The sequence below is a fragment of the Eretmochelys imbricata genome, chromosome 3 (genome assembly GCF_965152235.1).
Source record: "Eretmochelys imbricata isolate rEreImb1 chromosome 3, rEreImb1.hap1, whole genome shotgun sequence".
NCBI classification, from domain to species: Eukaryota; Metazoa; Chordata; order Testudines; family Cheloniidae; genus Eretmochelys; species Eretmochelys imbricata.
The window spans coordinates 119,119,714-119,138,282 of record NC_135574.1 but is presented as its reverse complement, the minus strand read 5'-3'; the positions used below and the strand labels follow the sequence as shown (position 1 = coordinate 119,138,282).

At 40.3% G+C, this 18,569-nt stretch overlaps 1 protein-coding gene across 5 annotated transcripts in view; it reads left to right on the top strand.

Annotated features, from left to right (window-relative positions):
- Window positions 1–18,569, top strand: part of TMEM242 (transmembrane protein 242) — a 48,772-nt gene that overhangs the window by 11,142 nt on the left and 19,061 nt on the right. For 4 of the 5 annotated variants that reach the window (XR_013345663.1, XR_013345664.1, XM_077813256.1 and 1 more), the window contains exon 3: window positions 913–1,050. Coding sequence is in view for 3 of the 5 variants with exons in the window: in XM_077813256.1 (XP_077669382.1) it covers window positions 913–1,050 (138 nt within the window). In the remaining 2 variants the exon portion in view is untranslated. Of the gene's footprint in view, window positions 1–912; window positions 1,051–12,183; window positions 12,233–18,569 lie in introns of all 5 variants that reach the window. The other variant, XM_077813258.1, reaches the window with a different exon arrangement.

Here is an 18,569-nt window from a genome sequence, read left to right as displayed (position 1 = left end):
AACCTGTTTGGCTCAGCATGAAATGATTTTTCCAAAGAAAGATTTCTGTGTTATTAGGTTTGTCCACCCTGATGTATCGGAATTTTGACAAATGGTTAAAATGACTCAGCATGACCAGTACAGAGGCTGAACAGGGTTCTGCATTTGCCAGTCACTTGGTTCTTTGGAGAAATGAGATCCAAGCAGTGCCAGACAACATTAGTTGTTTGGGGGGTTTTGTTTTTTTTTAAAAAGCCCATTTTCAGAACTCCTTCAGGTGATGCTCCTCTCCCCCCACGCTCACATTAGCCCCTCTCTTTCTGAGTTACCTGCTCCACATGGGGCTGAAGGTCATCAGGGCTCTGCTGTTTCTCCAGCTTTCTCTTCTGTTACCCAGGGGGCCAGTGTGGAGGTCTGCAGATCTCCTGTGCAAGAGGGTATCAAGTCCAGAGATGAGTTTTAGAGCATTATTACACTCTGACTCCTAGTGATCAGGGGCTGTGAAGGTATTTCTGGGCCCTTCTGTTTTCCTGATTACTACTCAGTTACTGCATCTTCTGCCCCCAACCAGTCAGTCAGTCATTCATCCCCGCATGGCAGCTGCATTAGGGTTCTTGCGTCTGCTACCCACATGTGCTATTAACAACTGCTAGGGCTGCTGCTGAGTCTCCTTCCTGGAGGATTAAGAACAACTCATCCTGAGGAATTTTGTGGAGGGTTTTAGCCCAGCTCTTTGGGAATTGAGGGGGACAGGAAGGGATTGAACTAACCCCCTTGCTCTACCCTCTGCTGTTACTGTCAAATGCTGTTGAGTCTTTAGTTCAATAGTAGAGTTTGCTAAAGAGACAAATGCGTAGAGCAAACATTTTTCTTGTCTTAGATATTTTAAAATCCTTTTGTTACTGAACCTTGATCTTTTTATCTTGATTCTAGGGTATTACTGCCACAGCTGCATTACCAGAGAATGGTTCATCGCTGGCCTTACGAGCCTTGGGGTGGGGTTCACTGTATGCCTGGTGTGGAGTTGGGCTGATCAGTTTTGCCATCTGGAAGGCTTTGGGAGTTCACAGTGTGAGTACACACATCATTTCCTCACAAATTGTGATCTAGGTATGGAATGTCTTTCATGGGTCCTCCATACCACTTGAGCCCTACAGAGTGCCGTCTGCAGAGGTGTATGCTGAGGGAGAATGGCTGCTCAGTGGCCTCTGTGCACCGGAAAGCGGGGGCTTCATACTATCGACAAATAGGCTCTTTTGGAAGGGGCTGTTGTGGGTGATGTGGGAGAGGAACGATTCACACCATACTTATATGAACCAGTATTCGAGAGCCTTCACATAGGGCCACTATTCCAGCCGTAAGACTAGAATAGTAGCCACAATTTTTCTCTGTGTTAGGGGGTGTGAATTCCAAGTTATCCCTTGCTTAGCTCCCCATACAGTCTGAGTTTTGCCTTTAGCACAATCTGTTTATTTTCAGCAGCCTTCAGCCATGAAGTGTCCAAGTTTTGCATTAGTACTTCAGCAACATAAGAGCCATCTGTTTTTATTTTAGATATCAGTTTCCTCACTGGTGTGTTTCTGTAGAGAGTAAGGGGACAGTGGATGGAGGTTTCATGTGAAATAGAAGGAGGGGGAATCTTGTGATGTCATCAGTCAGGACCAAGGAGCTAGGGAAACATCCTTACACCGCAAGGAGTTCAAGTTATCTTCACACAGAGATGCTTATGCTCCAGTGCCACATAGTATTGAATATGAACAGTAAAGATCATACAAGCATTTAGTTTTGTCGCTGATAGTGACCCATGCTCCTTGCTGCAGAGGGAGGCGAAAAACCCGTAGGGTCTCTGCAAATCTGACCTGGGGGGAATCTGCCATCAGGGCTCCCTGTGACTGCAGATTTGGTGGAGCTGTCTGCTTCCCAAGCTGGAATGTTAATGAGTAGATTATGTTCTTGGCTACTTGAACAAACTACATAAATCTCCATAGCCAGCAAGAACTTCCCTCTTAGTTCCCAAAATGAAAAAAACCTAAGCATACTCCAGCCTGATATTTTCCTTATTAAGCAACACCCCTATCTCCACACCTTCCTCTGGCCCCACTGTGAATTACCTCATAACCCTTCTACTAGTAAGTCATGTGTCATGGTCCTACTTCCCCTGGCATTTTTCCTAGCAGAACATTTGGCCCCAAAATATAGTGTTCTACACACACACACTCACAATATTCTTAATAGGAACAAGTGAAGGGAGGCAGAGCTTTCAGTTAGGACATGAGACAAATGCAAAGCAATCTTGTTTAAACTCAAACACTTTATCAGGCTGCAGGGGGTACAATGTAGGAAAGAGGATGGGGACACCCAGTTATCTCCTTTACATGCTGAGCTCCAGAACGTCACTCAGCAGCCAAAATGGTGCTTTCCACAGTATATTGCTGATTCTTATTTCCATTCAGTCAGAGCACTTCAGGTGGTGCCAAAGGATGGCACGATTTGTCTCTAGTCAGTAATTTCTGATAATTCTGTTTTATTGAGCTTAGTTTGTATTTTCCTGGGAAGTACAGATCTACCCTGACACTGGCCCAATAGCCTACCTGCCCCCAACTGATGTATATTATTCTGTTAGCTTTTTAAAATCTTCAGATTTTAGAGAAATTGGCATATCCCACATCTGATAATGTGAATTAGCACTGATTATTGGGTGAGTCTCACCCACATGCTCAGGGTCTGACTGATCATCATATTTGGGGTCAGGAAGGAATTTCCCCCCAGGTCAGATTTACAGAGACCCTATGCATTTTTTGCCTTCTTCTGCAGCAAGGGGCATGGGTCACTTGCAGGTTTGAACTAGAGTAAATTGTGGATTCTCTGTAACGTGAAGTCTTTAAATCAAGATTTGAGGACTTCAGAGGTTATGGGCCTACAAGAGGAGTGAGTGGTGAGGTTCTGTGGCCTGCAATATGTAGGAGATCAGACTAGATGATCATGATTGTGCCTTCTTGCATTAAAGTCTGAGTCTTTTGCACAATCAAAAATTGCTGTTTTATACTAACTATTGTCATGTGTTTGTTTCTCCTCTCCTGATCTTATCATGTATCTACTGAACTGTAAATGTTTAAAATCCCTACAGGTACAAAACCCAAAGTTTACTATAAATGAAAAGTTTTCTAATCAAACAAAGAATTTCCTCTGAATACAAGTAATATTTCTGAGGCAAGTCATCTTTTTGTATTGTTGCTGGTGTTTTTTTGACCAGCCCTTTAACGTAATACACAGAAGCAAGGGTTGAATATCAAAATAGCGTCATCTAGAGTTTAGACATTACTTCCCAGAGGTAGCTCCCAAGCATCCTAAGAGCTATCTCTGGAAACTCACATTGCAACATTGCTGTCATTCCCTTCGTTTTAGTTTTGCGTGTGTTAGACATAAACATTTTGACCAGGAGTTGCTGATATATATTTTTTTCCTGTATCCAGGGAAACAAGTGCATGCTTTTTGGAAAGTTATCAATTGCTATCATGTGAGCAGAAGTACAGACCTACAAAATGGCCTGTTAAAAATATGTTGGCTTGTTTAACGTATAGATGTGGAATGATGAAGTACCAGGCAAAAATCAACTTTGATGGAAATGCTGTCTACTAACAGTTACTTTTAAGAGTGAACTTAAGTTCCTTTGCACATAAAACTGTTAAAGCTACAATAGCGATTATAGTTTGTACCCCGAGGTCAACATTTTCAAACCTGGGTGCCTAAGGTTAGATTCCTACATGCATACTCAGACACCTAAATAAAAAGGTACCTTCAGCTCCCATTGGCTTCATTAGTAACTCTGACACTCAGACGTTAGGGCTTATGGACTGCATTGATCTGGCCCTGGTAGCAATGTACCTGCCATAAAACTATTCTAATTTGTTCGTGCAAAAATATGTGAAGGGAAGTGATGAGTGTGTAATGCAACTTGTCTACCACATGCCTGGAAGTAAAGCACTGCAGGTCCCCCAGGACCTGCTGCCATAATAGCAGGAGTGGGATAAAAATGCAACAAACAATGCAGGAGTGGGTGAGAGTGGGTATTGCACTGCGGGATGGAATTGTCATTAAAAAAACTACCCCGTGCTGGGCTCTACCTGGAAGTGTAAAATTAGAAACAATGTAGGAAGTTACAATATTTAAGAGCTATTTAAGGGTTAACAGAGGTGGATGAAGGAAAGGAGACTCAGTGATACTCTTTTATAAGAGCAGTGAAACTTGAGTTGTCTTGGCAGAATTGGTATAATTAAGGGTAGAAATGATGCCAGCAGTTATTGTGATCTATTGTAGTGCACAGCTATGAAGGCAGAGGCATTTATTAGCCTGGGTTGTTATATTTATTTGTCAAACATCAAGGTTGCACTTCCGTGCAAAACAAAATCTTCCCTAGGAGACTTCTGAAGAGCAAGAGGACATTTGTCTAACAGTCACCATCTAAGGATAGTGCCATCTAACGACAGAACTGGAGAGAACATCTCTGATGTGTTTGCATTGTGCATTGCACCATAGCTACATCTGCTGGCAGGAGATAAAATAAGCACACTTAAAAAATGACATTTCACAAACATTTTAGTTTTACTTGCTGGGATTCTTTTTATATGTTTACACAAAAAGTGATTTCATACATGTTGACCTTTAGTATTTTGTGTTTTGTAGTGATTTATTTGATCAAATATTGTAGTAATGGTAGGATAGTACTAGTATTGACAGTGGTTCGTATTCCTTGAATAACTGCCAAAGAAACTTGATCATCACTTTCAGCATCTTTACTAGTTCAGTACTGTTTCTTCTGAACACGTTACCAGATGTATTGAATTGTGTGATGGGTACAGGTGTCTGTTATGGTCAGGTTTATGATCATTTAATGCATTGCATCACCTACAGAAAGTCAGAATTTAAAGTAATGAAAAAAATCTAGCACATTTACTTCTACATTTCATACTACAGCGGACCCTTGCTAGAGTGCATATCGCTATAGCGTGGATTCACATATAGCGCGATCGCGGCGATGGATCCCAAATTTAAATATTTAAATTGGGATCCAGGGTAACACGGCCCCGGCTATAACGTGGTCCCCGTGTTAACGCAATACCGCGCATGGATCCCAAACCCCACGTTCTAGTGAGGGTCCGGTGTATAACTTTTCCAGTAATTTGTTTTCATTAATGTGTTTATGTGGTTCAGAAGCAGCTGCAAAGCATTTGTGGTGACGTTTCTTTACTGACTTAAGAACAACTAAAGCTAGGACCTATTCTGGATTTTATATCCTTAAGCCTCCTGTAACAAGAATGTACACCACCACAACTTGTGCCTGCTGTAGGAGCAACCACAGAATTGTTATTGTCCATTTCTAATATTGCAACTGTATGCTGGTGCCCTAGTCACCAGCTGGGGACAGTCAGCCATGCCCATCCTAGGTTTTTGTCCCTTTCTTTAGGGCTCTAATTATGGAAGGAATAAAGGAGGGGAGGGAGGGAGGGAGGAAGGAAGGAATATCACAAACAGTCCGGTGGGAGGTCAAACAGGGATCCTCTGGCAGGTACCAGCTAGGACCCTTTCTAACCCGTGGGCCCTCCACAGGGCTTAGCTGCCTGCAGCCTTCTGCTCTGGTTACCAGAGTATATCCTCTCTCCTGGTTCCCCCCTAGACCCTCATGGAGCTCAACTCTCCTTTATATTATCTAGCTGAGAGTATGGGCCAGTCTTGAGGTGCTGACCTGGGCTGCCTTCCATATAATGATTCAAAAGAAGAGAAGCCCAAAGAAGTCTGCAGGACTTCTCTGATCACAAACCACAGATAGGGTAACATCTTATCCAAGTTCTGGGACGCAGTAGTTCCAAATTTTCATAGCATTCCTTTTAACATGCAGTTAAACCTTTCTACCAATCCATCTGTTTGCAGGGGGTAGAAAGAGGTTCTTACCAAGTGGACCTTCAGAAGGGCCTGTGCCTCCTGCATTAGTCATGATGTGATGGCCATGCCCCAGTCTGTCAGGATGATTCTTAGGCTCCCTACCCAGGAGAATACTTTCAGTAACTGTTGCCTGTGTGGTTGCAGAGCGCAAGGCCATGGCCTCCAGGTACTGGGTGGTGAACTCTCCAATTATTAAAATAAATCAACATTCACTTGAACTCAATTCTAGGACTCCTACAAGGCCTATCCTAACCCACTCAAATGGGGTGCCCACTAGTGGCTGAGGAATTAAGAGGCCCTTATGAGCCGGTCTGTGGCCCACTAATTGGAATTCTGGGCAGGATGCATAATAATCCTTGATATCCTGGTAAATGCCCTGCCAAAAGAACCAGACCAGTATCCTTTCCCTGGTTTTGTCCACCCCCAGGTGGCTGGCCCAAGGTATATCATAAGCTAGTTTTAACACCTGGTTCCAGTATGGCCTGGGAACTGAGTTCTACGGGCGCCAGTCTGTTTGTCTTGGGACACCTTTATCCGGTGATCCCCCTCTAGTTCAAACAGGGAGTCCTGAACAGGGTCAACCAGTACCCCATTCGCCCTAGTTGGTCACCATATAACAGTCTGAACATTGTATCCTCCCTATGTCCCTAAATGAAGTTGTCTCCCTGGTTCAAGCCTGGCAGGTCTTCCCCTGCAGTTTGGGTCTGCCTGTTCTGGTAGGTGAACCCCAGGGGAGCCCAAATTACACTGCACTCCAGTGCCCTTCCCTGATCTCTTCCCCTTGGGCCCCGAGGGCTTCTCTTCTGGCTTGACGCCATTCCTAGTGTGACTTGGGCCTTAGATCAAACAACATAAGGTCAGAAAAGGGGAGGACTTCCTCTAGACTGTAGTCCCCCTGGGCACCAAGAGTGGGTTCTGATCCTGATTTAATCACTGCCTTCAAAAGACTGGCTACAGGGCCCCAGGCTCAGCCTAACACCACCGTAGGCTAGGGCAGATACTGAGCCGCAACCATACTAAAGTCAACTTCTTGGGCCCCCATGGTCAATCTAACACTGAGTGTGGAGTAAAGCAAGACATCTCCTGGAACGCAGCCACATACACCCATTCTGCACCCCGTAGAGCCCCAGAAGCTACAAACTGCTCCTGTACAAATGTCTGTCCCAAGCCAGAATCCAGCACTGTGGTTCCCTCTATTGTGATTGGCACACCATACCCCTTCAGGCCAAGGGGTTCCTCCATGAATTATAAAGCACAGGCATGGGTCTAGTCATGCTGCATCTAGGGACTGTCTTTATAACCATGGCCTTCCTGACCCCAGGTAAAGCAAGTTAGGAGACATCCCCCAACCCTTTTATTTCATCAGTACCCCTCTACTACTGGCTCTTTACCTGTCATCCCTGGTGTGCTTGTCAGGCTTGGCCCCAGGGCCAATCCCTTGGGAGAGCACAAACATATCCCACAGTCTACTGATGCTCTGCTTGAAGGGGGTCTTGCAGCCTGTGCCCATCCTCTTATAGACTGAGGCAGTGGAATTGGGATTCTTGGGCTTTTTTGTCAGTTGTCTAATTTTGCCTCCAGAAAGTGTTCCACGAGGTGGATTGCCTCTTCTACACATATGAGCAGGACGCCTTGGGTCTAGCCAGCAGGCTCTGGCAGAACTGTTCTAAGGTACCATCTCCACTATTTCCATGAGGGAGTGATCCTCTGTATTTAACCAACAAGTGCTAAAACCGTGGCACCACTGCACTATCACCCTAAAGTGGAAGTCTGGGGAAAACAGTTTCTGTCTAAATCACTGGTGATCCCCTTCTTCACTGAGCTGTAAGTGACCTAATATGGCAGTCTTGAACGTCCCATAACCTTTTGCTGCAGACACACCTAGAACCCAGTACTATACCTGTGCCTCTCCAGTTCGATAGGGTGCTATCTGAGTGGCCCAAGCTTTCCAGGGCCATAGTGGGTATTTACTACTCTGCAGTTAAAAACCCGTGGCTGGCCCATGCCAGCTGACTTAGGCTCATGGGGCTCAGCCTAATGGGCTGTTAATTGCAGTGTATATATTCAGGCTCAGGCTTGAGCTCGAGCTCTAGGACTCTGTAAAGTGGGAGGGTCCCGGGGTTTGGGCTGCAGCCACAGCCCAAACCTATACACGACAATTAAGCACCCCCTTATCCCAGCTCTTTACCCCGACTCAGCTGGCACAAGCCAGCTGTGGGTGTCTAATTGTGGGTGTCTAATATCATGATAAGTCTTAGCCACCCACTCAAAGGTTTCTAGGAAGGCCACCAGGTCATCATCTGGTCCCATCTTAGTGAGGGCTCCTCCCTCCCACATTGGCAGCCATGGCCCTGCACCAACCTGTGGAGCCTGGGGGTCCCAATGCAGACGTTTGCGTACGAATGGCTGCTGGTCCTCCTGCTGGTTCTCCTCTCTTTGTAACTGCTGCTGTAACTGTTGCTGTGCTAGGATCAGTTGCAGCTCCTAGTGTTGCTGCTCTCCCATCCATTTCCCCAGAATTTCAGGATCCATGTTTCTCCCTGGTCAGTAGCAAGCTATGCCCATGTTCTCCACCAGTGTACACTCTAGCTATAGGTTGGTGATAGACTTGTCAGCCACACCCAGTTTAGGTGTCTGTCACTTTCTTCAGAGCTCTGTTTGTTGGCTTCACAAAGAGTGTAAAAAGTAACACAAACAACACCTTGGTTAGGGGGTTCAGACAGGGGTCATCTGGCCTCTAGTAGCTGCCAGGTAGGGCCCTTTCCAACTCCAGGGGCCTCTACAGCTACTGCAGCCTCCTGCTCTGGTTACCAGAGTGTATCGTCTCTCTTGGTTCCCCTCTCGGAGCTGAGTTCTCCTTTATATTGTCCTGCTGAGCATATGGGCCAATCATAGATTCATAGATACTAAGGTCAGAAGGGACCATTATGATCATCTAGTCTGACCTCCTGCACAACGCAGGCCACAGAATCTCACCCACCCACTCCTGCGAAAAACCTCACCTATGTCTGAACCGTGGTTTAAAGACTTCAAGGAACAGAGAATCCTCCAACAAGTGACCCGTACCCCATGCTACAGAGGAAGGCGAAAAACCTCCAGTGCCTCTTCCAACCTGCCCTGGAGAAAAATTCCTTCCCGACTCCAAATATGGCGATCAGCTAAACCCTGAGCATATGGGCAAGATTCACCAGCCAGATACTACAGAAAATTCTTTCCTGGGTAACTCAGATCCCACCCCATCTAACATCCCATCACAGGCCATTAGGCCTATTTACCATGAATATTTAAAAATCAATTAATTACCAAAATCATGTTATCCCGTAAGATGCTGATCGGCTGTATCACCTGATTCAGAGCACCTGTTTGCTGGGCTTCTCTATGGTGTAGGGTTGTCTGCTCCCTGTCCCCCAATCCTGCCTCTGGGCTGTTAAAGGGCCAGATCGGGGTTTGGATCAGGCGCCGGGTGCGAAATGAAGATCTTCTTTCTCAAGGTTAAATATATATTTTGCAGAATAGTGCAGAGAAAAAACTGTATTCTGCCTTAAAACAATTTAATTTCCACCTACTTCCATGCTCAAAAAACAGTCAGAACACAGCATTCCTGTAAGTTTCATCAGAAATTTTTAGATGAAGTGTTTTTTTCATTAGAAAATGCTTGTTTATCAAAACCTAAACTTTTTGTGAGAAAGGGTCAATTTAGATGAATTTCCTGTTTCAACATTTTTAAGGGGAAAAAAAACAGATTTGAACTTGTCATAATGTTGCGTTTTGACATTTTCTAAATAAAAACTGAATTTTTTGAGTTCTAAATGACTTTCTTAATTACATTTATAGTAAAAAAAAGTTCAAAATTGAAACTAAACATTTTGAAATTGAGATGAACTGTTTTGATTGACTTGAACTGAACATTTTTTTTTAGTTTGCAAAAGTTTTAGAGATTTTTTTCATCCTGATTCAGGATGGGAAATTTTTTTGAAATCTCAAATATTTTAATGGGACAGGAAAATCTCACAGCTCTCTAAATGGCAGTGTTCTCCCGCTCTGCAATTAGTTCACCCACCACACACAATTTTTATTGTTTGTAAGCCATCTTCCAAATCTATATCTGAAATTAACTCTAATATGTATTATACTTCTATGTTAGTTCAAGGTAACAAAGGCATTTGGGGAGTAAGACAGTGTAGTACCTTAGACTAGTCCTGATCCAGCAAAGCTCCTAAGCAGTGTCCGTAATTTTAAGCATACCAGTAATTTCATTAAACTCACATTGGACCTTAGTCCACTTCTTTCCATGTCTATAAACCTGCAGTGACATACCTGGATATCCTGGGTGGGGGATAACTGCTGACAAAACGTATAACTGATTTTCTTTTTTAAACTAGTTTTCTAACTAAAAATCATCTAAATTTTTAAAATTTATTTAAAAGGATTCTGGGCTCAGTTCTGTTCTTGGCTGCATTAGAGTAAATGCCATTAAAGACAATGGGAATTGTGTCCATGTAACGGAGGGTAAAATTTAGCCTGCTGTCAGGATACTTTATCATTACTATGATGACTTATTATTCTTAGTAGACACTTGAAACAGAAACTTAGTACTTTACAGAATGCGGCCAAATTCTACAGTTTTATTTCTTTGGCATTACCTCATATTATAACCCTTCAATTAAACTAAGTTATAGTATACTAATTAGAAAAAAGGTAAAAACCTAAGCTGATTTGTTAGAACTAATATGACTTGCCAAACACATCCGACCAATCTTTTTGTTTTCCTCTCCTTTGTCTGTATAAATTATAAGCATTTGGGAGCAGAAACTTGTTTTCTTACATGTCCGTGTAGCACTGTGGTTCTCAATCTATTTACCATTGTGGATCACTTCCAATACTCCGTATATGGCCCAGAGGATGTGACATGAGCCGCAGCTGTGTGCTGATTGAGCCACAAGCACCCATGGGCCACGGGTTGAGAACCACTGGATAGCGTCATGCACACCACATAGCTCCTAGCTCTGTTTAAAGTCTGATATAGACAGGGACCTGTTTTGAAGAGGAAATAATTTCTTCTCATTTTGAAGAGGTCTTCCAGGACCCATCGTTCCAGCCAAGCATGCTACTTACTCCATTCTTCTTGCTCCTGCTGCCCTGGAAAGCTTGCTTGACTCACGAAGTCTGACTCCCCTGTGGCAGACTGCCAGGCTGTCCCATTTAAACTTCCTCTTATACTGTACTCAACATAAATACTTAACCAGAAATCTTCATATTGTCACAATTGAGTAGAATCATTATGTTCTAGCAGAGATTATTACATCAAAAGAGAGCTCTGTCACATAAGAGTCCTTTTGTCTTAAGTCAACATATGGAGCAAAGAACATTTTTATATGTAATTGTAAGCTAATTCCAAGCGCCATCACAAATCAGTTATTCTAAGTGAACATATGTGATGACGACAACTTTTCTATTAACTTTAATTCTAGTTTCCTTACAATTATAATAGCTACAATATGTCAATAGCACAAAACACTTGAAAAATGTGTAATAGTTTAGCAGTTTTGCAGCAGTTATGGTTGAGTTGTGATTACATATTTTAAACTAGAGGTAATAAGCAATATATTTTTGTTTTAATTAAGCATGCAGCTGTAGCATTTGGCAACTATCGAAACATACCTTTGAATGCCTATTTTCTACCACCAGCTGATTATGATTCTTCTTCTAAAGCCAGAAAAATGCCCCCAGCATTTGTAGAGCTGAAATGTACAATTAACAGTCAAGATAAACTGAGTCATAAAAGTCCTTTTGCTTGTGCTGCCTTCAATAAATCAGTTTTTTATCACCTCAGAAATAGAGATGTTCTCTTTCTCTTAGGAAAAAGGCAAGGATGATTCGTGAAGGATATTTGTGGTGTCTTTTTTTTCTTGTTGCTTACACATCTGTTGTATGGGAAGCAGGGAAAATTCTGGGGAAGAATCACATGGTAATTCATGACTAATGTAGTTATTAACTAGAGTTTGTCATCTTTGTGACAACTTCTAACACACTATTCTGTTTTCATTTATCTTAACCTTTAAAAAATGTTAACAGTACAAACACTGTTAACACTGCACAGCTTGTACATACAGCTAAAATAATTAAAACACAAAAGATGTGCATGCCATTGTTTGTTAGTGAGGGCACTGCCACAGATTTGCTGTGTGGCCTTGGGTAGGTGATTTAACCTCTGTATCTCCATTTAACCATCTGTAGAACCGCAATAATATTTTCCCTCTTTAGGGGGTCAGGTGTTTGGTTTAATTCTAGAAGACCTCCTTGAAAAGTACATGTAAGTACAAAGTAAAAGTAGCACTAAATATGGATAAACTTCAAAAAGGAAATAAATACAAAGAGACAGGATCTCAAAGAAAGCATCCCTTTGGCATTCATAAGGCTACATCTACACTACAAGCTAAGGGTGTGATTCGCTTGTACACATAGTCGCGCCAGCTTGCTGAGAGGTACCACAAGTATAAATAGAAGTGTAGCCACAGCAGCACTGGTAGTGGCAGCAGAGGCAGCCACACTGCTATTTATACTCATGCTAGTTCGCTGAGAACTAGCATGAGTATGTGTACACGGGCAGGGGAAACACACCCCAAGCTCATAGTGTAGATGTAGACTAAATTGTACTAAGATTTATAGATCTGAACCAAGCACAAGCATGTCTTAATGATAAGGGCTGAATTTTGATGATAAATAAACAATTGCTGTTATCAAAGCAGTGAATTACTTAGAATCATTAAATCAATTTCTTCTTTTTTAGTTTTGTTTTTTTTTAATCCTCACTGAGGTTAAATTGATACCATTTCTTTTCTCTGATCATGTTTCCGGATGAAGTATACAACAACATACATGACTACTATTTATTCCTTTCCTTTTTTGTTGTTGTTGTTATTGCTATTTTATGTTCAGATAACGTAATTCAAATCTTCCCACTTTTTCTCTGATCTAGTTTTCTTAACATAAAGCAATTTATTTAATCTTTATCTTTATAGTAGTATTACCTTATATAATTTTAAAAAATAAGGTGGGTTATTGATATAGTTTAGCAATTCACCATCTTTCTTTTTACACTCAGGATTTTGCTACGGTGCTTAAGCTGTCTGGTTAGCATTTATGTTGAGAGGCGTTGTCAGCTTCATATATGTATTGCTAGTACTGCTCCCAAGAAGTAAAAGAATGGCCCATAAACTTCCGCCATACATCTTCCAAATAATAAAGCACAACAGGACGTTTGCTGAAGGAATGAGGTTTGAATCCTATTCTGATTGATTTTATTGGGGCTGTAATCTCTGCCATTGACAGCAGAAGCAACTGTAGCAAAGGGAAGTAGGTTAGGAATAGAGGAAGGTGGTGATATGATTACATATTGAAATTAAGTCTCTTTAGGAATTTTATGACTATAATGTCCTCTGAAGAGGTTTCTAGCTGTGTTACCAATGATTGAAGACAAAAGAGGTAGTACAAAATAGCAATCAGCTGTTTGTGTAGTAGCTCCACATTCAGTTGCTTCTCTTAGGATTTGGGCCTTATGTCTGATCCTGCCTCCTCAGATACATACTTGTCTTACCAAAAATTTGAATAAGATGTGTCTGAAACATGCAAAATATCATAATGCTAAAGCTTAGCTCCATGGAATCCTATTGTCATCTTAATGGAACATGGGAACACTATGCCTGTCTTCTGCTTGTTGGCCAAAAACCCCCAAATGCTCTGTTGTTTAACTAAAAGTGCCAAGTCTTCACGCATCTCATAGGATATGTCTACACTACCTGCTGCATCGGCGGGCAGCAATCGATCCAATGGGGGTCGATTTATCACATCTAGTCTAGATGAGAGCACTCTCCCGTCGACTCCTGTACTCCACCACTGCGAGAGGCGCAGGCAGAGTCGACAGGGGAGCGGCAGCAGTCGACTCACCCAAGTGAAGACACAGCGGTGAGTAGATCTAAGTACGTCGACTTCAGCTATGTTATTCATGTAGCTGAAGTTGCGTAACTTAGATCGAATCTTTTACCCCCCCAGTGTAGACCAGGGCGCATATATATATATATATATATATGTATATATATATATATATATATATATATATATATATATATTCTGGATCTATTGGGTGAAATTCACCTTTCTGTAAGAGGGTCAGCACAGGGTTTATCCAACACTGAAATGAGAAGGTGGGATTTAAGTGGTGCAGATGCCGTGTGCTGACCCAGTACATAGGAGTGAATTACACATGTAAATTATACACTCCCCAGGTATAAATTATTGTGTATAAATAGAGAAAAAAACAGTGACATGAGTCTTTTTGGGAGCTGTCTGGCTACATGTGACTTTTACACATTTTTCATTTAACTCAAAGACCCAAACTGCAGCGCTCAAGGACTACAATTGCATGACACTCATCCTCTGATTTTGGGTCCATTAACCAATATGTTTTATGTGTCTGTATATTTAGATTGTTTTGTTTGATTATGAAATTAAGAATATTATCAATAGCATAAGGAATCAAGTGTGATTCAGTAACAATGACTACTATTGGCACCATGAACCTATTTTCATATTTGGTCATTTAGCACAGCAGTTCTCAAACTTTGGGTCATGACCCCTTTTAAATGGGGTTGCCAGGGCTGACGTAGAATTGCTGGGGCCTGGGACCAAAGCCCAAGCCCAAGCCCCACCACCCGGGACCTTCAGCTCTGGATGTCGGGGCTCAGATTACAGGCCCTCTGCATGGGGCTGAAGCCCTTGGGCTTTGACTCCTTCCCCACCACAGGGCGGCAGGGCTCAGGCTTTGGTCCTCCCTCCCGAGGTCATGTAGTAATTTTTGTTGTCAGAAGGGGGTCATGGTTCAATGAAGTTTGAGAACCCCGATTTAGCATTTGGATGTATTTTTAAGACAGCCATGATGGAAAATTAGACTCCATTTGTGAGAGAACACACTGGAGTGGAAATTGCTTATACAAAATGGAGTAAAGTTCTACGCAAAATATAGTATGTCTGTCATGAAGTAAAGAAAAAGGTATGTCACTACTTCTCAGCCATGGCATGCAAGCCTCATACCATATTAAGCTGTAACACTCAGAGTTTTTGGAGTAAAATTCCTTTTGCTTCCTGATTTAAGCACCATTGAAATCAATGGGAGTTTTACCATTGACTAAAACTGAAGTCAGATTGGTGCAGAAAGACTGACATTTTGCAGTTGCATGTATTGTTTGCTTCAAGGAAATAATATGTACCTTCCAGATTTAAGTCTCTGATCTTTTTGTTTTAGAAAAAACAAGATAGACGTTTCTAGGATTTTAAGATAAAATTTTCTTTGATTTCTCTGAACCTGAGAAAGGAATAACTTTATAAACAAATTAAAAATTCATATATCTACACTTAAAAAAAAGAAAAGAAAAAAAAGAAATTTCTCTCTTTTGGCATTGCTCAGAGTTAGATCTCTGATCTCTCTTCTGATTTAAAATAATCTCCAAAATCATCCTTTGCTATCAATATAAGGAAGTATAACTTTACATTCTCTAACTCATATCTATTAATAGAGGCCTTACTGTGACTGTAGATGTATAAATACAAACATCCAGACTAAAACTACCAATGCTACTACAAGAAGTTAAATAATATACCTACAAAGATTCATCCAGCCAGAACAAGGCTTCTAAATTTTTTTGTGGTGTATGTTATCTACCCTCTCATTCAAAATTGCATGGACTCTCTCTCATTTGCATAATATCCTGTGGCAACAATACCAATTGTTTACATGGAAAAGTAACGTTAGAAGTGTCTTTATGTATTTGCATCTGTTAGTGTGATATACCAGCTGGAAGAAGGAGACGTAGAATCCTCTGACCAGCCAGCTCTCTGCAGTGCACCAGTACAATTTGAGAAAGAAGCAGGGTGGATTGATTTAAATCAGAGTAATTTTAAATCACTGCTTTTAATCATTTAAATCAGCAAGCAGGAAATCTTCAATTTTAAGCTTGTTCCGCATTTATATTTTTTAGTTATTTTCCTAAAGAAAGATTGAATTTCATTGGTTGGTAACTGTTAAAACATGTTTACACTAAATTTGGTACTTCTTTTTGCCAACCAGGAGGATACACTATATCTGTACATATTGATTTAAGGAGTTATATAACTTAACTTACATTTGTTCAGATTCTTAATTTTTTTACATTTTATGTTAGAAAATGGTGAATGATGAACTTTTTATTTACTAGAATTAATGTTTTTACTTGTGATTTGTGTCAAGCTGAATTTGGATAGCAATTCAAATTCAACAAAAATGCACAAAAACAGCACTTATAGTTTTTTAAATTAAATCTACTTTAAATGTGCTGAATACGTAAGAATTTTTTTTATCAAAAAGTGCATCAAATATGTTTTGTATTTAAAACTGATTTATTAAACTAAGGAAGTTCTACTATCTGCAGTCAGTGAATTAAAGTGATGGTTTCTGGTCACCATGTCTTTCATCTCACACCTAGTTTTTATACATAGTCTGGAAGAGGAAAACAAGCTTTTCTGGTTTTTCAACTGCCAGTTGTTTTCTTGACTTTGAATGTACTGTTCATTAAACTGAACTATTTGAATAAAATGAAATGAAGAAAACATTCTTTTTGCACCTGCAAAAAAGGCTGGTTTAGTGCTTCAGCAAACTCTATGCAGGTGTTTGGCAGTGACTTCCACCAGTTAAGTGGTTTGACTTTCTTTAAAACTTAGCAGCAAACATGTATGACTTGATATTTTTTGTATTAAGTGATTTTAATAGATTATAACTTTAGGCCTTAACATATGTTGTAAATTTCATATTTAATTTTAAATAGGTTTGTGTTTAATAGATGAATCTGTATTTAATTTAAATTTTTAAAAATCCATTTTTTAAAAAATCATAGATTTTTATCTACGCTGGATAGAAGATAAAAATCTAATCTTTTCAAGCTCTTCTATTGGTAAATGTTGTTAAACACTGATTTCTCCATATACACACATTTTAATTGATAATCTAAATTTACAGATAGGCAAAGTAAAAAAAATGAATTAGGCTTGTGAATGAACAATAAAAACAGGTATGATTTTTTGATTTGAGGATATTTACTTGGTATATTTTGACATGCGATGTTGATAGTGTTTTAATGGTTTATAACTTTTTGAATCTCAATATCTACTGTCATTTAATAATGCAAATAGAGAAAAATAAAAAAATGCTTAAAATAAGCATCGATATTATCCATCAAAATTATTTAAAAAAAAATAATTGAATTCTGCCAAGCCTAAAGATAGAGTGGCTTTGAGGAAAAGGGTACCCTTTTTAAAGCCAGCACAGCTTCATTTTCATTGGGATTCCCTTTACAAAATAAATTTTCCTCCCTCTTCATAAATTTTAATTTTTAAAAGAAATATGTGAAAATAATATAAAGTATGGTACATCTATATTAATTTATGATTATGTACCCAATATGGCTGAGATTCTGGAAACACTCATGCTTAACTTTATGCACTGTGAGTTCAATTGATTTCAGTGAGACTACTCATTGCATAAAGTTAAGCACACATGCAAGTCTTTGCAGGATCAGTGCGCACTATGGCATTATACTGTCCTAAAGGTTAGAATTCTCTGTTTCTCTGCATAAGCCTGAAATACACAATCCAGAAGACAGGTTAATAAACATTCCTATGACAATACAGAGTAGAGTAGTTAAGATGAAGTGTGATATGCTGCCTAGACTGACCTTTTAGATGCTATTTTCTTACACCTGTAATTTTTGAATAATTAGGGAAGATTTATGGTAGTTTTCCAATCCAGCATGAGAGCTGAGATTTTGAAAAAGGGCATTTTTTCTATGCTCATTTTAGAGGTCATTTTGCACATTGGCATAAAATCACCGACAATGAGTGTTCCACTTTACCTAGAAAATCAGAGAATTACCTTGAGCTAGCAGGCTGTCCACTCCGCTCTTAGAATATTTGGAGGGGCTGCATGCTCCTCACTTTCTAAGAATAACTCACTATTTCTGTATGCTCACCAAGATCTGCATTTGCTAACTGGTATGACAGCAATAATTTTGAGATTTGGGGAAAGGCAGTAAGAATAACAACCCTCTGTGATTCTCTTAACAAATCCAAAGCCTCTGAATTCAGTATAGGGCCACCTTTCTCATCTGTTTGTCATATAAAATTGAGTAAGGATGATTAGAATATAAGACATATGCATACTGTATTCTGCTCCCAGTCACTATTCCATTTCAGAGTATCTAACCTCGTTTGACATGGAAGATAATGTAAGCAATTTTAACTGGCACAAGTACTAAAATAGAAAACTAATAATCCTCAGAATCCGGGTTGCCTATTATGAATGTCAAACATTAAAGAGAACATTCCTTTGAAAAACTTTCACTCTAGGATTCATAAAGACGCTCCAACCCCACCCTCTTTCCATTCATTTTAATATGAACGGACCCATAAGTGCTCTCTGTAATAGTACGATCCCCATTTTTGTGTGACATTCTGACAATAATGTACATTAAAAAGACATTATTTAATAGAAGATGCTTTTAGGTCCCTTCTTTTTCTCCTGAGGTGGGATCATTAGGTTAAGATAAAAAAAAAAAGTTATCCGT